Raw genomic sequence first — 24,595 nt, 5'->3', positions numbered from 1 at the left:
TCAAGCTACTTCAGGAAAAAAGTTAGCATTTTCCTCCTGCTCTTACGAGTTGTACAACAGTTTACAGCTCCCATCTCCAAACAACAAAACCCATAACCACTACACCTCCGTGCCTGCGTGGACCCCTGGTGGTGTTAAATTGTGACCTTCCCCTCCCCCAAGTGTTCCTGGATAGTTTCTGCATTTCTTAACTTTTTTTCACATTTGGGTAGCACTTTTAGCCTCCAATTCTTGTTCCCACAACAGTTGAACAGACGTGGAAAAAAAAAGAATCCTTCTACAATAAAACAGAAAAGGAGTCTTTTAGAGCATGCTTGCACAAAATGACATAAGAGGAAAACTGGCGAGAAAAGTGGGAGATTTCAGTAAATAAATAATCGCCGTCATTTTCTGGAAGCGGGAATTGATGGAGGTGACATTTTCATCGCACAGAAGGTGACATGAAAAGCATCTTTACAAGAATTGCAGCCCTTGTTCTCTTCAAGTCAGAGGTTCAAAACATACGGAAAATAAATGCCAATGGACAACTTTAGTTTTGGGTCGACTTTCTGAACTAAAAGCTTCACTGGGTCTTTCCCACACTCAAAAGTTGTTAGAATATTCATGACTGGGAGAGACATGGGAACAAGGTCAGCCAATGAATAGGCATGGCAACTAAGTCAGCCAATGGGAGCTTAAAACAGATCTGAGTCTGCTGAGAATGGAAACTGAAACTACTCTGTCTGCTCTGAACTCTGAAATGAAACTAGCTGTTCTCTCCTGCTTGTGCTCTGCTTGAAACTTCTACCACATTGGAAAAATCTACTATTGGTATTGTACATTTATTCATCTGTTATCATGCATGTAAAGAAGTTAATGAATCCAGCTGAATCAATTATTCCTGTGTGCTTTCTGGAATTGATTTTTCTGCAACAAACTCTGAGAAAAGTGCTCATCTAAGTCAAGTTCTTTCTAACTGTCGTGGGTTGCAGTTCCAGAAGAAAGAAAGCAGGGAGTTCCTGATGCATAGCATGGCTTTGAAGGAGAAGCGCTCAAACGCTGCATTGTTGCAAGTTTATAAAAAAAAGGTTCTTTTTCAAACACTAAACAATAGTCCAACGAAGCAACTACCAACTCAAACAAACAATCAAACAAGAAACCACGGTCTAAGCAAAGAACCACCAAGAACAATTCCAAACAATTCTGAAAGGTCTAGCCATTTGCACATAAACAAAAATCAACTCCTACACACTTCATTATCTAGTTATCTAGCTGGATAATGAAATGTCAAGGGACACAGTGGGTCAGTGGCTAAGACGCTGAGCTTGTCGATCAGAAAGGTTGGCGGTTCGAATGCCTAGCACCACATAATGGAGTGAGCTCCCATTACTTGTCCCAGCTTCTGCCAACCGAGCAGTTCGAAAGCTCATAAAAATGCAAGTAGAAAAAGAGGAACCACCTTTGTTGGGAGGGGAAGAGCGTTCCGTGACCCTTGGGTGTTTATTCATGCCGGCCACATGACCACGGAGGCGTCTTCAGACAGCGCTGGCTCTTCTGCTTTGAAACGGAGATGAGCACCGCCCCCTAGAGTCGGGAATGACTAGCCTAGTTGGTGGTAGCATTTGTTAGCGTGTTGCTATGCTGCTAGCTTAGTATGTTTCACAAACCCAACACATCTTGTTGCTTGGTGATTCGGTGTGCAGTATTGGGTTAACCCAGAAAAATGGGTTAATTCAGTAACCCAATCAATTATGATTTGCAAATGCCCCCAAACCCAATATTGTCACATAGGAGGAAGCTTAATTCTCTGTCTGTGTAATTAATTCCATTATATCAAATTAAAATTCAGAGCACCCTACAGAAAGTAGACTTGCAGGCGAAATTGTGTTCGTGAGGGGGAAAAAATTGTATGACAGTCCCTGCATTAAAAACACGCCCGCCCGCATGGATATCGTATAGAGTACTAAATGAATGTGAATAACATTGAAAATGCTTTGCTTGTAAATGGGGCTGAAATGCAAGGATTCCCCAATAAGATTGGGAGATAGAAAATACCAGTTGTGTTCCACCAATAGTTATTGTTTTGTAGGGGGTCCTTTTGAGCTTGGCTGTTTTCTTGACCCAACTAGGTAACACCATCAGGACAAGAAGGAAGTGTGGCTTGCAGAGAGGAGGAAGAGGAGCAGGAGGAGGAAAAGGAGGAGAACTGTGGGGTCCTTGGTGCTCTCTGAGCTTAGTTGTTTTCTTGCAGACGTTTCATGAACCAACTAGGTAACACCATCAGGACTAGAAGGAAGTGTGGCTTGCAGAGAGGGGGAGTGGGGGGGTAGGAAAAGGAGGAGAACTGTGGGGTCCTTGGTCCTCTTTGAGCTTGGTTGTTTTCTTGCAGATGTTTCATGATCCAACTAGGTAACATCATCAGTGCTAGGAGGGAGTGGGGTTTGTTTTATATACAGGTAGCTTCCCCTGTCAGTGTTGGTGCAAGTGTTTTTGGTGGTTTCTTGGTTAGGCTGTTGTTTACTGTTCTACTGTTTGTCTGAGTTGAATGGGAGTATTATTTACTTCTTGATTGTTGGTCTAGTATTAATCTTAGTGTCAATTCCCTGCTTATCTGAGTGTAGGTTGCTGGTAAGGAGGCGTTTTGGTCTTTATCATTCCCTTTTGGCTTTTTGACTGTCTCTTGTGAATGGCGTGATGTTGTTTATCAATGCAGCTGTTGATGGCTAATGCAACATCTGCAAGAAAACAACCAAGTTCAGAAAGCACCAAGGATCACATAGTCGTCGTCCTCCTCCTCCTCCTCCTCCTCCTCCTCCTCCTCCTCCTCCTCCTCCTCCTCCTCCTCCTCCTCCTCCTCCTCCTCCTCCTCCTCCTCCTCCTCCCTGCTGCAAACCCCATTCCATTCAAGCACTAAGGATGTTCTTGATTTGAGTAATGAAACATCTGCAAGAAAACTACCAAGCTCAAGGACACCATAATATTCTTCCTCCTCTTCCTCCTCCTCCTCCCTGCAAACCCCATTCCATTCAAGCACTAAGGATGTTCTCGATTTGGGTAATGAAACATCTGCAAGAAAACTACCAAGCTCAGAGAACACCAAAGACCCCACAGTTCAATCCTGAGCAGCAAATATTCTCCTCTCCGTCATTATTAAGAGGGCTTCCATTTTATTTTGTGACAGGAAGAGGACGTTTTCCTGTAGCCCAGCCATTGATCTATTTCCCGCCAATCCTCGCACGATTGCAGTTCTTCTTACCAGAAACTCTGAGCAGTGCTGCAGATTGCCCATAAAATTTTAGCGTCCCGATTCCGTTAGGCCATAAAGAGAGTCAACTATATTTGTGACCATGTTGTGTGTTTGGTTCTTCCTTTTCCTGTTTGTTGGTTTTCTCGTGCTTTCTCTGTTCCCGCTTCTTTTTCTCTGCTCTACTCAGTCATTCACGACTATGCTCTCTCTCTCTGTCTCTCTCCCTCTCTCTCTCTCTCTCTCTCTCTCTCTCTCTCTCTCTCTCTCTCTCTCTCTCGCTTTATGGCAAATTAATGAGATTCTTACCGTATTACATAATTAATTACTGTGTTATTCAGAGGCGCATAATGAACTCTACCCCTGAAGAATGTAGATCTACTTGGCAGCTCTTGTGAATTCATCACGGGAGACAGTTTCGCCATCAAGTTGCCTTGAGAACATTGTCTCAAGAAAGAGGTCCTAATTTTTTGAGCGAGGGGCAATTTGGGGTCATAATTAAGGTCACCGAACTGGAAACCAGGGGATTCTGAATTCTAGTCTTACCAGAGGCATCACAGCAGATGAGTGATCTTGGGACAATCCCTTGTCTGGCCTAGGAAGAAGATGGTAATGGACAACCACTTCAGAAGATTCTGCCAAGAAAAAAAAATAGACTTAAATAGGTAGTGCCTCAAAGGTGTGCATAAACACAATTCTAAGGATGCCCTAATGAATATTTAGAAAGAATATTTAAAACTGTATGGGGATGACGATGAGAATAGCCACAGCCAGGGATAACAGAATAACAGGAGTTGGAAGGGCCCTTGGAGGTCTTCTAGTCTAACCCCATGCTCCAGGAGGAGACCCTGTTCCTGTGATGGCGAACCTATGGCACACATGCCACAGGTGACACACGGAGTCATTTCTTAGAGCACGTGAGGCGTTGCCCTGTGAGCTCCAGTGTACATGCAATTCTAACGAGAAAAACAGCCTAATGGGCAACCCAGTGATCCGTTCCAGAACTTCCAGTTTGTGTATTGAGCTGTTTTTCGCCTTCCGGAGGCTTCATGAGGCTTCCCTGAACCTCTGGAGAGTGAAAAATGGCCAAACATGCAAACTGGAAGTTGGAAACCCAGCTATTTCCGGCCTCCGGAGGGGCAGGGGAGGCCGATTTCACCGTCCCCAGGCTCCTAGAAAGCCTCTTTAACTCCAAAGAGTTAGGTATTGCGTATAAAATTGTACATACCCTGCTTTCCCGAAAATAAGACTTATCCAAAAAAATATGCGAACATTTTTACCTCATGTGCCTAATATAAGCGCTGTCAGTGTTCCAAATATCATCCAGAATTAAATCGGAGTCCAAGGCAGAGCTTTTATCAAAGTTCCAATTTAATAAGAGACATGTTGGTAAATCTGTGGGAAACCCAAATCTGAAAGCTTCCCGGGGTTCCCACCCACTTCTTCTGCTTGCTTGCAGTCGCAATGGAGCAGGAGGCCAAGTGGCGTGCTGATGCAGAGCCTGCAAGGTGAGGCAGGTGTAAAGGTGTGTATGGGGGGGGGGCAGGTAAGCCGGTCCAAGGCGTTTGGAGCAGCTCCATGCCCCGCCTTGTGGCCGCGGCACCAGCGCATTGCTCAGCCTCCTGCTCCGCTGTGGCTGCAAGCAAGCAGAAGTGGATAGACGGCCATGCAGGACTCTGCTGGACGGGGCTGCCAGAGCCATCAATGCCACAAGGCGAGGCAGCTGTTGGGTCATGTGGGGGCTCTGAGGAAAGCCAGGGCAGGGCACGCACGGCAACTATACCCCCCTGCATTGCAGCGACTGCCCTGGCACCCTGTGCAGCCTCCTGCCCTACCACAAGCAAGCAGAAGGAGTGGGCCTCCTGTACATGGAAGAAAAAGATGTCCCTCAAAAGTAAGCCCTAGTGCTTATTTTGGGGTTAATAAGAAAATAAAACCCGGTCTTATTTTGGGGAAAACATGGTTGTAAAGGTTTACTTGTAAATGATTTTTTTTTAAATGACATCTTAATGTCATTTGTGCAAACGACGGCTTTCAATTTGATTGTTTAAAAAAAAAACATTTTGAAACAGAGTTGACAGAGTCCAGACTATCTTACCGGATTCAATGGTCTCAGCTCGATCGTTGTCATAAGTCGAGGGCTACCCTGTTTTCCTGAAAATAAGAACCTCCCCGGATAATAAGCCCAATTGGGCTTTTGATCACATGCGCTAAAATAAGCCCCCCCTCCCAAAAATAAGCCCTCCCCGAAAATATTGCAACACAGCAGCAGCCATGAGGTGACCATGCTCGTCGCCTCCTACACCTCAAAAATAATAAGACCTCCCCGGATAATAAGCCCAATTGGGCTTTTGAGCGCATATGCTAAAATAAGCCCTCCCCTGAAAATAAGCCCTTCCTGAAAATATTTAAACGCATAGGCAGCCGGTCCTCGCCATTTCCTTGGGGGAGGGGGAACATGCCTCACAGGCACCTGCCATCCATGTGGAACATCCTCGCGGAGGCCACTACCTCAAACCCTAGCTACCACGCCCCTTCTCTTAGTGGCGGCTGCAAAAAAAGGGTTGGCAAGAGTGTGCCAGAAACAGAGACAGAACTTCCGGCCCTCTCCAGATCTGCGGGCCACAGGCTGAGGTTAAGGGGCCTCCTGAACCAGTGGTGGTCCCTTAACCTCGGCCTGTGGCCCACGGGTCAGCAGATCCGGAGAGGGCCACTTGCAACCCATATGGCCGATGGCCCGTTTCCTTCAAATACAGGTAAGAACGAGGGCGGACAAGTGGTCCCTCCGGAGCACCGTACCGGAACGGTACCCATTGCTCCCAGCAGGCACCAGTATACCCGTAACAGGGCGTACCGCCTGCAACCCACCATTGTCCTGCGGCTCAAAAATAATAAGACTCCCCGAAAATAAGGCCAAGGGCTTATTTCGGGGGGGGGGGACTCATAAGAAAATAAGACCCTGTCTTGTTTTCAGGGAAACATGGTATAGGCCAGTGATGGTGAATCTTTTTTGGCTCGTGTGCCACAAGTGGGAGGAGTGCGGGGGTGCCACACCCATAATGCAATGCGCGACACCCCCCCCCCATTTTTACATGTTTTTTTGGCCCTCCCCAGGCTCCAGGGGCTTTATAGGAGCCTGGGGAGGGCGAAAAGAGCCTCCCCCGACCCCCTGGAGGCCTTCCGGAGGCTTCAGGGACTGTCCGGAGGCTTCCCTGAAGCCTTCAGAGTGCTTAAGACCACCCTCCGAGCAAACCGGAAGTTCCGGGTTGCTCAGAGGGTCGTTTTAAGCGCTCCGAAGGCATCAGGGAAGCCTCGGATAGTCCCTGAAGCCTTTGGAACGCTTAAAACCACCCTCCGACTTCCGGTTTGCTCGGAGGGTGGTTTTAAGCGTTCCGAAGGCTTCAGGGACGGTCCCTGAAGCCTCCGGGGGGCGGGGGGGGCGGAAGGCTCTTTTCGCCCTCCCCAGGCTCCTATAAAGCCTCTGGAGCCTGGGGAAGGCGAAAAATAGCTTTTAAAAAGGTGAACTCAGAACACGCGTGCCATAGGTTCACCATCATGGTTATAGGCAAAGGGGTGGTGGGAACAACATCCGTTCAGTTATGCAAGATTCAAATGTAACCTTCCAATAAAGTTAGTTCTTCTGGATTTCCTGGCAAGGCTAATAGATTCCAAGTGATTGTGTAATCGATCTTCCAGGATCCGGTGTCGGTCAGGGCAGAGCTAGTGTCAGGTTTCCGAAAGATGCCCTTAATTGATTCATGAGCCTCGAGCCAAGGTTTTTGTTTTTTTATATAAAAACCAGTAATTTATTATGAGCACCATTTTGGCAATACCCTGTTGCAGTCAGATCTAAGCCTCATTTGAATTATAGCTGAACTTTGCCCCTGTTCCTTCCCTCCCCTCAGTCTGTGTCATAAATCACATTCCCCAATGAGGTGCACCCCTCCCAAGCCTGCTGCAGTCATCTGAGATCTGACTCTAGCCCAAGGTGTGCGTGGAATTCTCCCCCCCCCATAAACTCATAAAGTTGCCAGGTAGATCATCTACAAGTGGCTTTTGAAAGTCTTGTGTATCCTCCTTAAAGACCTCCAAAAGTTCTTGCCCAATGCTAACGTTTCCTGTGACAGAAGGGGAAAATAATTAAATGCATGACTGCGGAGTAATCACGTTAAGTATATTTAGTTTTAATTAAATTTACATTTAAATGAAGTCAGATCTAATTTAGTTTCAGCTTGGTCTTTCACCTGCTACTTTTGGAGAGCCGTCTCCAGCTTAAGCCACGGATGACTGTCCCTGGTATTTCATTCCTCCAATGAAATCTGAACTTATTTTGCTCTGAAGAAGGCGCCTAACTGTGTCCCTACTCCCTGCCCTCTAAACCCACCCAACGTAATCCTTGGGGCTCTACCAGGCCCATATGCAAAAGACAAAAGGAGAAGTACAGGTTAGTTGGTTGACTATGGGGCATCAAGTCATTTTTGACTCGGAGTAGAGTAGGATAGGGTAGGGTAGGACAGAACACAACAGAACACACAAGAGAAAATATGGGATGGAACGGAACAGAATAGAACAGAAGAAAAGAGAACCAAACCGAACAGAATAATAAATATAGAACAGAGCAGAATAGAATAAGAAAGGAATAGAACAGAATAGAATAGAAAGGAATTGAATAGAATAGAATAAGAAAGGAATAGGATAGTATAGAATAGGAAAGGAAAGGAATAGAACAGAATAGAATAGAATAGAATAGAATAAGAAAGGAATAGGATAGAATAGGAAAGGAATAGGATAGGATAGAATAGGATAGAAGAGAAGAGAAGAGAAGAGAAGAGGAAAGGAATAGAATAGAATAGAAATGAATAGAATAGAATAGAATAGAATAGAATAAGAAAGGAATAGGATAGTATAGAATAGGAAAGGAATAGAATAGAATAACAAAAGAAATAGGATAGGATAGGATAGAATAGAATAGAATAGAATAGAATAGGAAAGGAAAGGAAAGGAATGGAATGGAATAGAATAAAATATATGGAATGGAATGGAATATTCTTTTCTGTTCTATTTTATTCTATTCTAGTTATTCGCTTGACTAAGGGTTCTTCCTCAGATGAACTATGAAAAATGAAACATATGAATAATTTTGGTGTGGCTGGAGGGAGCCTCAATTTGAATCTCATATTTGCAAATTTTGGATGGTTCTGGTATGCTGGGCTACTTACCAATACAGGTAAGCCTGCCTTTAGGACAACAATTGAAGCCAACATTTCCGTGGCTAGGCGAGACAGTTGCTAAGTGAGCTCCTCCTTGCCACCTTTCCTGCCACAGTTATTAAGTGAACGGCCGCAGCTGTTCAGTTAGTCACACAGCTGTTAAGTGAATCCGGCTTCCCCATCGACTTTGCTTGTCAGACGGCTGCAAAAGTTGATCATGTGACACACAAACACCCCAGGACACTGCAACCATCATAAATACGAGTCAGTTGCCAAGCGTCTGAATGTTGATCTTGTGACTGGAGAGAGGCAGGTCGTTAAGAGTGCAAAATGGCCATCGACCAACTTTTTTCAGTGTTCAAACAGTTACTAAATGAACAGTTATAATTCCTTTCTGATTCCTTGCTTTCAATGCAGGAATGGGAGGTTAACTTCCTAGAATGTTTTTTTCTTAAAAAAAAAAAAGAAGAAGAATTGGAATAAGATAAACCATATTTGTCCAACTCCTGGTATCTTTCTATTAAAAATGTTGATTTTTTTTCCACTCATAGTTTTTTCTTCTTATGTTTTTTTTTCTTTTTTCTTTTTAAAAAAATATTTTTATTAAACAGTTTTTTCCCATTTTTTAACACAAATATCATCCCTGCAACATTTCCACATCGGTATGCCTGCCTTATGCTCTTTTTGTCCGTACATGTATACATACTCTTTCCATGTCCTAATTTCTATACAATACCTCTCCTATCTATCTGTGTACATAGATTCCTCTTATAACTGATATTCTGTACTATTTTATATACAATATGTCTTACATTTCCCCCCTCTTATTTATTTATATGGTTTTATGATTGTTTTCTGATTTCTTAATCTTTCTTCATCCTTAATGCTTTCTTATTCTTTGCATCTTTCCTCTAGCCATTTGCACCATAAATTTCATACTAAGCAATAATCAGATTCTCCTTTATCTGTTTTTTCTTTTGTAAGTCTGTCCATCTCAGCAGACTCGTAATATTATTTTTATCACATTTTTAATATATTTTTGTTCTTCCAGTTTGTGTGTATATGATTCTGGCTGCAGCTGTTACATGTAATGTTAAGTATTGAGTTTTTTCTCATAGTTCCTATTTTTTTCCCTCATAGTTCCATTTTTTTTCTTTTTTCTTTCCAGGGTGATATGTTGGATGTCAACCAGATCATTAAAGATTTGGCCTCGATGGTGTATGAACAGGGAGAAACAATAGGTGGGTATCATCAAATGGATTGAAATCTAAACCCATTTCCACTATTACTACAGATAGACCTCCAAGTGGCCTCAGGGACCCTCTAAAAAGAATGCAAATGACCAGCTCTCTGCAAGGAATATCAATCCTTCCGTTCCCCACCATCCAGTCAGAGTTGAAGAAGCTTCTTGGAGGAGAAGCGAAATGTCTTCAAAGAAAAACCTGACACAGCCCATGACCTGAGGACACAGATAAACCTCCAAGTGGCCTCAACAACACTCTAAAAGGATGCAAATGACCAGCTGCCTGCAAGGAATACAAATCTTTCCAGTCCCCACCATCCAGTCAGAGCTTAGGAAGCTTTAAGCATTAATTGGAAAATTAGAGATTGAATGATGGTGTTATTAAATATGCATAAAAATATGATTAGTAGTGAAATCATATAATAATATACGAAATAGTAAAATTAAATAATGGCTGATTAGATAATAAAAGAATATTCTTTAATGTAAATGTATGTATTAATAGTAGAATCACACGGGTTGGAGGATTGGAAAGAACATGAATAGGTGCACTTTAAATGTTTAAAGGATTGTGATTGGTACAAGAAGTGTACTTTGAGACATTGAATGATGAAAGAAGGAAGAATGAAATTTTAGCATAAGTAGATGGGAAGAGCTAAATAAAGGAAATATGAATAATAAAACTAAAAAAGTTAAAATATAGTTAGAAATAAGAGAGGAATAATAGTATGTATGTATGTATATACATGTGTGTGTGTGTGTGTGTGTGTGTTTCATTTGTGCTGATAAATAAATAAAGGGAGACTAGTATAGGTCTATTTCAAGCTATTTAGCTCTCAGCTGGCTCAGCTGATAAGGGAGGAGAGCTTGTGGCTTAGAGGCTAATACAACTGCCTAACAGGTAAAAACAGTGCAGGTTCGAATCCCAGTAAGGGTATGGCTAGCTGATGAGAGCTAAATAGCTTGAAATAGATCCATACTAGTCTCCATTTATTTATTTATCCGCACAAATGCAACACAAAAATGGTTTTCTGCCTGGAAGGCTCCTAGGGTGGAGCTGAAAGGCAAAAGGGAAGCAGTATGCTCCCTCTCATATTTGGGCACACTGGGTGCTTTGACATAACACTTAATACATACATGCATACATGCATGCATGCATGCATACACACACACACACATATGTACATGCATACATACATACATACACATACATACATTAAGATGTATGAAAGAACAAAAGGGAGGTTTAAAAACTGAAGGGCAGTAGTAAAAGGTATGAATATATACGAAACAATGAAAATGAAATGTAATAACTATGAGTAATAATATTATATCTATTTGTTTTGAAATGTATACCTGGGTATCATAGATTTCAAAACAAATAGACATAATATTATTACTCATAGTTATTACATTTCATTTTCATTTACACACCATTCACACATTGATAGGTATAAATACAGTGGTGAAATTCAATCTTTTTTACTACCGGTTCAGTGGGCGTGGCTTGGTGGGCGTGGCTTGGTGGGCATGGCAGAGGAAGGATATTGCAAAATCTGGATTTCACCCCTGTTTACATATAGTATAGTACAGTATAGTATAAAATAAAATAAAATAATAAAATTAAAATAAAATAAAATAAAATAATAAAATTAAAATAAAATAAAATAATAATAAAATAAAATAATAAAATAAAAAATAAAATAATAATAAAATTAAAATTAAATAAAATAATAAAATAAATAAAATAAAATAAAAACTTGATGGGGAAAAAAAAGAGCTGAAGAAGCTTCTGGGATGAGAAGCGAAAGGTCTTCAAAGAAAAACCAGAAAGTCCAGTCACCTCCTGAAAAAAAACACCTTGGGGACAAACGTGACTTGGATGACGGAGAATCTCCATAGAAATTTAAGCAATTCTTCCTTGTCGCGTAATTACTTGCCCTTCTTTTAATTTATAGATAGCATTGAAGCCAACATTGAGACGGCCTCCGTGAATGTCGACTCCGCCAACGAACAGTTGGCGAAGGCCAGTCAGCACCAAGTAAGAGGATTGTTTTAAAGGAGGCGAAATGGGAGAGAAAAACTGATGTAGGGGAGTGAAAGTTCGTTCTCCAGGCTTATGGGTTGGTTTCCGAACGTTTCGTTACCATGCTAGGTAACGTCTTCAGCTGACTTTAGGGAATGTCAGTGTTGGCGTTCTTCTGCTGATAAGGGCTTTGTGTGGTCAGTCGGTCTTGTGATGGGGAGGTCACAGCAGGTGAGGGTCGCATGGGTGTTGTGAGGGGTCAAGTGTGGGTCACGTCAGGTGAGGGTCTTGTGAGGGGTCAGGTGTGTTTCATGACAGTTGAGGGTCTTGTGATGGGCCTTGTGAGTCACATCAGGTGAGGGCCTTGTGTTGGGTCAAGTAGGGGTCACGTCAGGTGAGGGTCTGGTGGTGGGTGATAGAATGGATCAAGTGTGGGTTACATCAAGTCTTGTGATGGGTCTTGTGAGGAGTCAAATGTGGGTCCCGTCAGGTGAAAATCTTGTGATGGGCCTTGTGAAGGGTTGTGAGGGGTCAGCTGAGGGTCTTGTGATGGGGCTTATAATATGGAGATCATATCAGGTGAGGCTCCTTGGAAGGTGAACTGCTGGTTGAGAGGTGGATTCCATGGGCTGGTTGAGGGTCAATGCCGTTGCAGGTGGTGTACAGTACACACAACCGGATCCTGGAAAAATATAGGCAATCAGACTCTGGAAAAATGCCAGCGCTTTTCATGGGGTCTTTAGTAAGGTAAAGGTAAAGGTTCCCCTCACACATATGTGCTAGTCATTCCCAACTCTAGGGGGCGGTGCTCATCTCCATTTCTAAGCTGAAGAGCCAGTGCTGTCCAGAGATGTCTCCGTGGACAACCATTTAAATAGGAGCCAGCAGTGTGCAGTAGCTGCCAAAAAAGCCAACACAGTTCTAGGCTGCATCAACAGAGGAATAGAATCAAGATCACGTGAAGGGTTAATACCACTTTATAAGGCCTTGGTAAGGCCTCACTTGGAATACGGCATTCAGTTCTGGTCGCCACGATGTAGAATAGATGCGGAGACTCTAGAAAGAGTGCAGAGAAGAGCAACAAAGATGATTAGGGGACTGGAGACTAAAACATATAAAGAACGGTTGCAGGAACTGGCTATGTCTAGTTTAATAGAAAGAAGGACCAGGGGAGACATGATAGCAGTCTTCCAATATCTCAGGGGTTGCCACAAAGAAGAGGGAGTCAAACTATTCTCCAAAGCACCTGAGGGTAGAACAAGAATCAATGGGTGGAAACTAATCAAGGAGAGAAACATCTTAGAACTGAGGAGAAACTTCCTGACAGTGAGAACAATTAATCAGTGGAACAGAAGTTGCCTCCAGAAGTTGTGAATGCCCCAACACTGGAAGTCTTTAAGAAGATGCTGGATAGCCATTTGTCTGAAACGGTATAGGGTTTCCTGCCTGGGCAGGGGGTTGGACTAGAATACCTCCAAGGTCCCTTCCAACTCTGCTATTGTATTGTATTGTGGCCATGTGGCCGGCATGACTAAATGCCAAGGGCGCACAGAACGCTGTTCCCTTCCCACCAAAGGTGGTGCCTATTTTTCTACTTGCATTTTTAACGTGCTTTCAAACTGCTAGGTTGGCAGAAGTAGGGACAAGTAGCAGGGGCTCACTCCACTACGCGGCGCTCGGGATTTGAACCACCGAACTGCCGACCTTTCTGATTGACAAGCTCAGCATCTTGGCCATTGAGCCACCGTGTCCCTGGGGTCTTTAGGAACCTTTCTAAGATGTCTCCTTTCATAGCTTGCATTAAAATTCAGTACTCCGAGAGAGGCGTATTAAACTGAATTTCTCCTCACCAAAAAAAGAAGCATCAGCCATAATTGCTCTCTTTTGAACAAGACACCACTTTTCACACTCCTCCGATCTTTGGCACTTCCTAAGTAGGTAACCTTAGGAAGGAAAAGTAGCACAAGCAGATGTGATACGGAGGAAGAAAATAGGATTTCCTTGTGCTGTTTTTTTTAAGCCTGTTTGCCTTGAAGCGAGGGCCAGGCGAATTTGGAGGTGTGCGCGTGAGAAGAAAACAGGCAGCAAAATTGGATTTAAAAAAAAACAATAAGTGTGTCGACAAATTCTGGAATGATATGGCAAAAGGTTTGACGAAGTGGTTTTGAGAGAAAGATGTAGGGAGAATTGCTCCCAGGGAGAATTTTCACCAGATAGTTAACTGGTTTTATACATTTAGACAAGAAAAGCCAAGAGCACAGGTATGGAATAGGTGGCACTTGGAGCTATATACAATACAATGCAATACAATAGCAGAGTTGGAAGGGACCCTGGAGGTCTTCTAGTCCAACCCCCGGCTTAGCCAGGAAACCCTACACCACTTCAGACAAATGGCTATCCAACATCTTCTTAAAGACTTCCAGTATTGGGGCATTCGAAACTTCTGGAGGCAACTTCTGTTCCACTGATTAATTGTTCTCACTGTCAGGAAGTTTCTCCTCAGTTCTAAGTTGCTTCTCTCCTTGATTAGTTTCCACCCATTGCTTCTTGTCCTGCCCTCACGTGCCTTGGAGAATAGTTTGACTCCCTCTTATCTATCTATTATCTCATTCTTTATCTCTCTATAATAGATCTATCTCTCCGTCCATCCATATCTATCTATCTATCTATCTATCTATCTATCTATCTATCTATCTATCTATCTATCTATCTATCTATCTATCTATCATCTATCTATCTATCTCTATCTATCTATCTATCTATCTATCTATCTATCTATCTATCTATCTATCTATCTACCTACCTACCTACCTACCTACCTACCTACCTACCTACTTATCTGTCTGTCTGCCTGTCTGTCTGTCTGTCTATCTATCTATCTACCGACCGACCGACCTACCTACCTACCTACCTACCTACCTACCTACCTACCTACCTACCTACCTACCTACCTGACCTATCTATTATCTCTCTCTCTCACACACTATAATAGATCTCTGTCTGTCTTTCTGTCCATCTATGTCTGTCTGTCTGTCTGTCTATATTTATCCTCCCTCCCCCCATCCATCCATCTATCTATCTATTTATCTTTCTTTCTATCTATCTATCTATTATCTCATTCTTTATCTCTGTATAATAGATCTATCTCTCTGTCTGTCTGTCCGTCCATCCATATCTATCTATCTATCTATCTATCTATCTATCTATCTATCTATCTATCTATCATCTATCTATCTAACTAACTAACTAACTAACTAACTAACTAACTAACTAACTAACTAACTAACGGTATCCCCCCTCCCCCTCTCTCTCACACATAGACCTATCTATCTATATCCCTATGTATCAGTATCCTTCCTGTCTGTCTATCCTCTATCTAAAGTGGGGACAAATCGACTTTTTCAATTAGTGAATATCTGAACATTAGTAAATTCACAAACAGGCTAAAATCTTTATTTTGAAGACGTGGCGAAACAATAAGAACATTTTCTGCATTTTTAAAAAAGAAAGTATGATCATGCCGGGAGGCCTAGAATATTTCCCTGCCAGCATTTGGACAACATGATTAACCGGTTCAATTAAGTCTGATTCATTTTAAATGTGTTTAGTGTTTGCTTGTGTGTGTTTGTGTGTGTGTGTGTGTGTGTGTTTATGGGGTGTGGGTGTACCGTATATTCTGCAAAACCAGCCCTTTTCATCTCGTTTATTGCTTGCTGTATTCTGCAAATCCAGAAAAGTAGACAAATCCAGTAACCATATTCAACACATGGAGAAATGAAGTCAAAGAAAGCAAACTTTCCTGCTAAGTTTATTTCCCTTAAATATTGTTGTTGTTTTGCTTCAAAAAAATACACGGGGAAAAAAAGAACGATTAAAATGAGTAGCCAGACTTAACTAGATAGAAACTCTTGCAGGGTTTACTTAGCCACTGAGCTTTTTAAAACAAATTTTTCTTGTATTTATTGGTTTTATAAACAAACTTCTAAGATTTTATTCCAGTTTGGGGTGTTATCAATTGTCCAGATTCGGTAGAGTAGCAAGCATGTAGCATCTAGCTACTAAAATAAAATAAAAATAAGCAAGGGGAGGGGGAGAACATGGATGCGATAATGTTTTATATACTCTGTATATAGATTGGTGTCTCCGAATTACCATAAAAGCATCAAAATTTTCCTTGAACCTGGAAGATAATTGAGGGAGTATCTATAGGGAAAGGAAGGATAAAACGTAGGGCAGCTGTGACTTGTGTCATAAAAACTCCCCTTTATTTTTTTTAATGTGTGACACAAAAATAGTCTTCAAGAGTAACCACAATGACTCTCATTTTGACTTTTTGGTCAACAAAACACAGCCTACAGAAGGTCCTGGAGTCAGAAGTTTGTCCCTCTATCAAGGGTTGGACTTGAGAATAAACTCTACTGTGGATGGAAGTGAATACTTGTAATTCAGGGTTGAACTGTTGGGTCCTTGGTGCTCTCTGAGCTTGGTGGTTTCGTTGCAGACATTTCATGACCCAACTAGCTCACCTCATCAGTCCTAGAAGTGATGGGAATTGTGGGGGGGAGGAGGAGAACTGGGGGTCCTTGGTGCTTTTTGAGCTTGGTGGTTTCGTTGCGGATGTTTCATGACCCAACTAGCTCACATCATCAGAGATAGAAGAGATGGGAATTGTGGGGAAGAAGAGGAGAACTATGAGGTCCTTGGTGCTCTCTGAGCTTGGTTGTTTTCTTATAGACCTTTCATTACCCGACTAGGTAACCTCATCAGTTCTAGAAGGGAGTTTGTGAAGAGGAGAAGAAGGAGAGGAAGAGGAGGAGGACTGTGGAGTTCCTGGTGAATTCTGAGCTTGGTTGTTTTCTTGAAGACCTTTCATTACCCAACTAGACAGCATGGAAGGCAGTGGGGTTTGCTCTTGGCTGATATGCAGTCCCTTCTTGCACTGATGATGTTACCTAGTTGGGTAATGAAACATCTGCAAGAAAACTGCGGGAGTCCCCCCTCTCGCAAATATGGCCCTCTGCCCTTTCAAGGGTCCACCTTGATGACGGATGTATTAATCCAGAGAGGTGGAAGAAGAGGAGGCTCCGGGGGTTTTCGTGTAAATGTTTTTTAAATGTTTTAAAGGGATCCAGGGTGGGGGGTGGGTCTAGCCAGACCAGGAATAGGAGTAGAGCCAGGCGAACAGGTGGGGCTGAGGAGGAAGGGAGCGGAGCGGGGGAGGGGAGTCAGTATAACGTTCCTTTAGAGGGTTCCTATATTCCAACGGTCGCAGGAAGGGGTGGATGCGAGGACAGAAGAAGATCCTGCAGTCGGTTGGGAGACCGGGGGCGTTGGTTACGCCCGGTTGTTTGTACCAACCCCCGCATCCTAGGTGGTCAGGGTTTACAGAGCCGAGGCATGAGACTTGTTGAATACTGTGGAGCCTGGCCAGCAGAGGGCGTTCAAGGAAGCCCTCTGATTGGGCCAGGCGCGCACTCCAGCCGGCGGGAGAATTTATGAGTTCTTATTGGTTCGCCGTCTGACAGCTGAAAGTATAAATAGCTGTCAGACGGCTCGCGTTCTGTTCGTTCCTGTCAGCCTGTTCTAGCAATAAATCTGTTGAACTGACAGCTGCCTCAGTCTCCTCACTACAGATCTAACACTGGCGACAAGGACGGGCGACACGGACCCATACGTAGTGCCGCCAATGGCTACTAACGCCGCCTTTTCGCTGTTCCGGCCAGAGGCTGAGGCTTGGGAAGCGTTTCTCGAAAGATTCGAGTGCTTCCTCATAGCCCATGACCTTGTCAGCCTCTCACAGGAGAGGAAACGTGGCATCTTCCTTAATTATTGCGGGCTGGAGATGTTCGCTACGGCACGGGCTCTTGCTGCGCCAGAACCTGCCCACTCGCTGCCGTGGGACGACCTAATGACTCGCCTCAAACACCATTATGAGCCCGCACCATCTCGCTTTGCCCGGCGGCAGTATTTCCGCCGCTGTATACAAAAAGAGGGCCAAGCAATCGCCCAATACGTCGCAGCTCTCCGCGCTGAGGCGAGCCTTTGTGAGTTCAGCGACCTCGAAGAGGCGCTGCTGGAGCAGTTCATTTATGGACTTCGCGACGTCAAGCTACATCGTCGCATCCTGGCTAGACCCGAACTCACTTTAAAGATCGCAGTCGACGATGCCAGAGCCTACGAAATGGCTGACCAATCCACCCCGGATTTCAGCCACCTCAGCCAGCACCCTCATGCTGCCTATGTGCCGCCTTCACCCTACGCGGCACCCACCACCTCCTATGCTCCTTCTACTGCCTCCTCGTTCCGCACCGAGGTAGACCAGACTATCGACCGCCTCCAGTCGCTTTCCACCAGAGATGGACGTCAGTGCCTCAGTTGTGGCAGCCGCCACCAACGCTCCCAATGCCGATTCCGACAAGCTCTCTGCCACCAATGCGGCAGAAAGGGTCACCTGGCCGCCGTGTGCCGCTCCGCGCCTCTTGACCGACGACCCCCACAGCAACCTCCTCAGCCGCCCCATGCTCCAGCCCGTTTGCCTGCCCGTTGCCAAAATTCCCTCACCGTTGGCGACCCCACCGCAGCATTCCCGGAGTGGCTGGTGGACTCGGCCTCTTCCTCTGCGGAGGGCCGAGGTAAACTGCATCTCCCCATTTTCATCGAGGGAGTGCCAACCTCCATGGAGGTGGACATGGGATCGGCTAGATCCATCATGTCCTGGGACACGTTCCACTCCTTACTGCCAGCAGTCTGGCGCACTTCCCTTGCTCCCCCAGACTGTCGCCTCCGTGACTACCAGGGGAACCCCATTGACTTGCTAGGATGTGGCAACTTTAACATTACCTATGGTTCCCGGCATGCCATGCTACCCCTCCTAATTGTGAAAAACCCTCTATCCTCTTTGTTAGGCTTAGATTGGTTTAGAGCACTAGGGCTCTCCATAGCTGGGGTACACTCTCTAATTCCCTCTCCTCTTCCTACCTCTACTTCTCTTTCTTCCCTCCTTTCCGAGTTTGCTGACGTCTTCGACCCCTCCCTTGGCTGCTACACCGGCTCCCCCATTTCTCTTAACCTCGACCCCTCAATCGCCCCAATCCGCCTAAAAGCCCGCCGCCTGCCGCTGGCTCTTAAAGCCAAGGTGGACGCGGAGCTTGATAAGCTCATCAGCCAGGGCATACTCGAACCGGTTGATTTCTCCCCATGGGAGACGCCAATAGTTGTGCCCCTAAAGTCCGACGGATCCGTAAGGATCTGCGCGGACTTTAAATCGACGTTAAACAAGGCCTTGCAAGCGCACCCCTACCCTGTGCCCGTGGTGCAGCATGTTCTGCATTCCCTAGGCAATGGGCGCATTTTCGCCAAGCTGGACCTCGCGCAGGCGTATCAGCAACTGCCCGTGGACGAGCCCACCGCGCTTGCGCAGACAATAGTTACCCACCGCGGGGCATTCAAATGCCGCCGTTTGCAGTTCGGAGTCAGTGTAGCCCCGGGAATCTTTCAAGGGTTAATGGAGCGCCTGCTCCATGCCATTCCCAGGGTCACACCGTATTTCGACGATGTGCTGATTGCGGCCCCCGACGCGGTGGGGCTCGTTCAGACGTTGCGCGTTGTCCTGCAGCGTTTCCGCGCTGCGGGGCTCCACTTGAAAGCCACCAAATGCCAACTGGGGGTTCCTGCCGTAACCTTCCTCGGTTACCGCATTGATGCCGCGGGCATCCACCCCGACCCTGCTAAATTGGAAGCCATTCTAGTGGCCCCCACACCTACAAATAAAGCTGAGCTGCAAGCCTTCCTGGGGCTACTTAATTTTTATGCCTCATTCATTCCCCACAAAGCCTCCCTGGCCGAACCCCTCCACCGCCTCTTGGACTCCAAAGCCCCATGGAGTTGGACCAGCCGCGAGGCGCAGGTGCTCGCGGCTGTCAAACGCTCCCTCACAGCTCCTCCAGTCCTCGCCCAGTACGACGAGTCCCTTCCACTAACCTTAGTCTGTGACGCCTCTCCCTTTGGGGTGGGCGCCGTCCTTAGCCATGCATTCCCTGATGGCTCTGAACGACCCATAGCGTTTTACTCCCGCACCTTATCAAAGCCTGAGCGCAATTACAGCCAGCTTGATAAGGAGGCGCTGGCCGCCGTTGCGGGGGTAAAACGCTTCCACCACTACCTGTACGGACGGCCCTTTTCTCTCGTGACGGACCATAAGCCACTCCTCGGCATCATTGCCGGAGATCGCCCTACCCCACCTATTCTATCCCCCCGCATGTTACGCTGGGTGGAATTCCTTTCCTCCTATTCATACACCCTTGCTTATAGGCCCGGCGGCCACATCGCCCATGCTGACGCCTTAAGCCGATGCCCACTCCCTCTCCCTATTGACGACCCGGCCCCTACACACACTGTTTCCCTCATCGATGACCTCTCCCTGCCTATGCCTGTCACGGACATAGCTCAGGCGTCCCGCACCGATCCCGTAGTCTTCCGCGCTATGGCCGCCGTAACTCGCAGATGGACCACTTGCTCTACGGATCCCCTCCTCCTGCCCTTCTTCCGCCGCCGTTTTGAGCTCTCCGTCATACAGGATTGCCTCCTCTGGGGCTCCCGCGTCGTAATTCCCTCTTCCCTACGCAGCGTTCCCTCCATGACGGCCACCCAGGCATCGTCCGTATGAAGGCCCTTGGCCGCGGATATGTCTGGTGGCCGTCTATGGACGCAGACATCACCACCTACGTTCAGGGCTGCTCTGCCTGCCAACGTGTGCAAGCTGCCCCTCCTACCGCTCCACCCCGCGACTGGGAGCAACCTATGGCCCCATGGAGTCGGTTGCATATCGACTACATGGGTCCCCTTGATGGTCACTCCTTCCTAGTCGTGGTGGATGCATGGTCAAAATGGGTTGAACTCTTCCCTATGACCAGCACCACCTCCGCAGCCACTATCCGCGTCCTCAATTCCCTCTTCACCACCCATGGGCTGCCCGATGTTATCGTTTCCGATAACGGGCCCCAATTCTCCTCTTCTGAATTTCTTTCTTTCCTCACCTCCCTTGGCATCCGCCATGCCCCCATCTCGCCTTACCACCCTGCCAGCAATGGCCTGGCAGAACGGGCCGTGCAGTCTGCTAAGGACGCTTTTGCCCGTATGTCCGCCCTTCCTTGGCCCGAACGCATCCACACCTACCTCCGTACCCAACACACCACCCCTTGTTCCTCCACGGGCAAAGCACCCTCTGAACTGTTGATGGGCCGCCGCCTCATGTCTACGTTAGACCGCCTACATCCCCTCTTCTCTACCCCCCCCTTTTCACCCCCCCACCCCCCCAAGGGCTTTTCTAGTGGGGGAGGAAGTTTTCACCCGAAATTTCGCAGGGGAGCCAAAATGGGTGCCCGGAAAAATCTCCGATATAACAGGGCCCTGCTCTTACAGGGTCCTCCTCAACGATGGGAGATCTTGGCGGCGGCATCTAGACCTGCTGCGGCGGCGACCGGCAGAAGATCCAGCAAACGCAACCCGCGGACAGAAACAACCAGGCCCTAGCAACGCCGCCTGCCGGCCCGACCGTGCACAAACACCTAGCTCCGAGTCCATGCAATGTTTCCCCGGTGTGCTGGGTTCCTTACCTGCTCCGCTGAATCCGTTCCCAAGGGTTGGGCCTGTCGCGGCCGCTCCTCCGGTGCCTCATCACAAGGGCGGAGCCGACACTCCTTCCACCTCGGACAACGCACCATCTCTGCCGAGGCATTCTCAGCGCGTGCGCAGACGACCGAGCTATTTGGACGATTACGCATGCGCAATCCGGGGGGAAGGGGTGTTGAATACTGTGGAGCCTGGCCAGCAGAGCGCGTTCAAGGAAGCCCTCTGATTGGCCCAGGCGCGCACTCCAGCCGGCGGGAGAATTTATGAGTTCTTATTGGTTCGCCGTCTGACAGCTGAAAGTATAAATAGCTGTCAGACGGCTCGCGTTCTGTTCGTTCCTGTCAGCCTGTTCTAGCAATAAATCTGTTGAACTGACAGCTGCCTCAGTCTCCTCACTACAGATCTAACAAGACTGATGTTATGTAACGCAAGGTCCGTTGTTAATAAGGCCCCCCTCATCCATGACCTGGTTTCTGAGGGGGAGCCGGACCTTGCAGGGATCACGGAAACCTGGTTGGGCCACGAGGGGTGTGTGCCCCTCGTGGAAATGTGCCCACCAGGATACCGTGTATTCCATCAGCCTCGTGCCCGGGGTAGGGGTGGTGGGGTAGTGGTCATTATACGGGAAGTCCTGGCACCGAGAGAATTCACCGTACCTCAGATATCCGGATGTGAGACTCTAGGTGTGAGATGGGGCCCAGGGAGTCAGTTGGGCCTGCTGATTGCATACTTGGCTCCTCGCTATGCTTCAGCGGCCCTGCCAGAGCTCCTTGAGGTGATTGCGGAGGTGGCAGTTGAGACCCCTAGACTATTAGTCATGGGGGACTTCAACTTGCCATCGACGGGAGAATCATCCGAGGTAGCCCAGGAGTTCATGGCTTCCATGACAGCCTTGGACCTGACCCAAAAAATTCCGGGCCCCACACACGAGGGAGGACACATGCTGGACCTTGTTTTTATCTCTGGTCGATGGAAGAGTGATCTGGGAATAGGGGATCAGGTGATCACTCCCCTGTCATGGTCAGATCACTCGCTTCTCCGGCTGGACTTCCCTGGTGCTCCCATCGCGGGGAGGCGGAACCAGAAGATCTTAGATGGTTCCACCCCAGGCGACTGATGGAACCAGATAGGTTCCAGACAGAGCTTGGGCCACCTCCTGTTGCCCTGACCCGCTCCCGGACGGAGGACCTTGTGGCCGCATGGAACAGTGCGGCGGCCGGGGCCTTCGACCAGGTAGCGCCCTTGCGGCCTCTCCGGTGGCAGCGAACCACCCTGGCCCCTTGGTTTTCTGAGGAGCTGAGGGTGATGAAGCGCCACAAGAGATGCCTAGAAAGCAGATGGAGATCCTCTTGTGCCGAATCTGACCGAACACAAGTAAGAGCCCATTTACGGACCTACCTTGTGGCACTAAGGGTGGCTAAACGTCGATATTATGCCACCCTTATTGCGTCTGCAGAAAACCGCCCTGCCGCCCTGTTCCGGGTGACCCGCTCCCTCCTTTCACAGAGGTCGCGGGAAGCCCCTTTACAGGGGAGGGCAGAGGAATTTGGGGAATATCTGCAGGACAAAATCGCTCAGATCCGGAGCGAATGGGTCCCCTTCAGTGATCGTGAGGAGACACCGGAGGCGAGTCTTGAGGTACCTATCTGGGAGGAGTTTGACTCTGTTGCCGCCGAGGATATGGACAGGCTACGCAGGCGACTGCGGGCCACCACATGTTTATTGGACCCGTGCCCCTCCTGGCTTGTACTGGCAACCTGGGAGGTTACACGTGACTGGCTCCTGGGTCTGGTGAACGCCTCGCTGGAGGAGGGGTTCCTGCCAACCGCCTTGAAAGAGGCGGTGGTGAGGCCCCTACTTAAGAGGCCTTCCCTAGACCCAGTTGAGTTAGCCAATTATCGTCCTGTCTCCAACCTTCCCTTCTTAGCGAAGGTTGTTGAGAGTGTGGTGGCGCAGCAGTTCCCTCGACACCTGGAGGAAATTACTTATCTAGACTCTGCCAGTCCGGTTTCCGACCGGGTCACAGCACAGAGACGGCTTTGGTCGCGTTGGTGGATGATCTCTGGAGGGCGAAAGATGGGGGCTGTTCCTCCATCTTAGTCCTGTTAGACCTCTCAGCGGCTTTCGATACCATCGACCATGGTATCCTATTGCGTCGTCTGGAGGGGATGGGGGTGAGGGGCACCGTTTTGTGGTGGTTCTCCTCCTTCCTCTCCGGTCGGATGCAATGTGTGTTGGCGGGAGAGTAGAGATCGACCCTGAGGCCGCTCACGTGTGGAGTACCACAGGGGTCAGTCCTCTCCCCTCTCCTGTTCAACACATACATGAAACCGCTGGGTGAGATCATTCGAGGATTCGGGGTTGAGTGCCATCTGTATGCAGATGACACTCAGTTGTACATTTCTACCCCGAACCACCCCAACGAAGCCGTCGAGGTGATGTCCCGGTGTCTGGAAGCCGTGCCGGTCTGGATGGGCGACAACAGACTCAAACTCAACCCTTCCAAGACGGAGTGGCTGTGGCTACCGGTGCCCCGCTTTAGCCAATGTGTTCCATCTCTGGCCATTGGGGGGGAACAACTGCCCCCAGTGGATAGGGTACGCAATTTGGGCGTCCTCCTAGATTCCCGGTTGTCGCTAGATGATCATGTGACGGCCGTGGCTAGGGGGGCGTTCCACCAGGTTCGCCTGATGCGCCAATTGCGTCCCTTACTGGAGCGGGACGCCCTTTGCACAGTCACCCATGCACTAGTGACTTCTCGCCTTGATTACTGTAACGCTCTCTACATGGGGCTCCCCTTGAGATGCACCCGAAGGCTCCAGCTGGTCCAGAATGCAGCCGCGCGGGTTATTATGGGGAGTACTAGGTACTCCCATGTAACACCTTTCCTGCGCGAGCTGCACTGGCTACCTGTGGCCTTTCGGGTGCGTTTCAAGGTGTTGATCGTCATCTTCAAAGCGCTCCATGGCTCGGGACCTAGTTATTTGCGGGATCGCATTCTACCCCATACATCCCTGCGACCAATCCGCTCTCACAGAGAGGGCCTCCTCTGGGTACCGTCCGCTAAACAGTGCGGGCGGGCGGTGCCTAGGAGTAGGGCCTTCTCTGTGATGGGCCCAACCCTCTGGAACGACCTCCCCCTCCGATATTAGAACCACCTCTGATCTCCGCTCCTTCCACAAGAAACTCAAGACCCACCTGTTTCGAGTAGCTGGTCTGGCCTAATTATAATTATAATCGTAACTGTATTTAACATCTATTAC

The 24,595-nt window shown here is 47.4% G+C and overlaps 1 protein-coding gene across 5 annotated transcripts in view; it reads left to right on the top strand.

The window, feature by feature from the left end:
• TSNARE1 (t-SNARE domain containing 1) overlaps positions 1-24,595 on the top strand; it is a 291,135-nt gene that overhangs the window by 186,442 nt on the left and 80,098 nt on the right. For all 5 annotated transcript variants that reach the window (XM_081951106.1, XM_081951107.1, XM_081951108.1 and 2 more), the window contains 2 exons: positions 9,602-9,674; positions 11,635-11,717. In XM_081951106.1, coding sequence (XP_081807232.1) covers positions 9,602-9,674; positions 11,635-11,717 — 156 coding nt within the window. The remainder of the gene's footprint in view (positions 1-9,601; positions 9,675-11,634; positions 11,718-24,595) is intronic.

This window comes from Natrix helvetica, assembly GCF_964273705.1.
Source record: "Natrix helvetica genome assembly, chromosome: 4".
Taxonomy (NCBI): Eukaryota; Metazoa; Chordata; class Lepidosauria; order Squamata; family Natricidae; genus Natrix; species Natrix helvetica.
The sequence above is the reverse complement of the archived record's forward strand: the minus strand, read 5'-3'. Positions and strand labels throughout refer to the sequence as shown.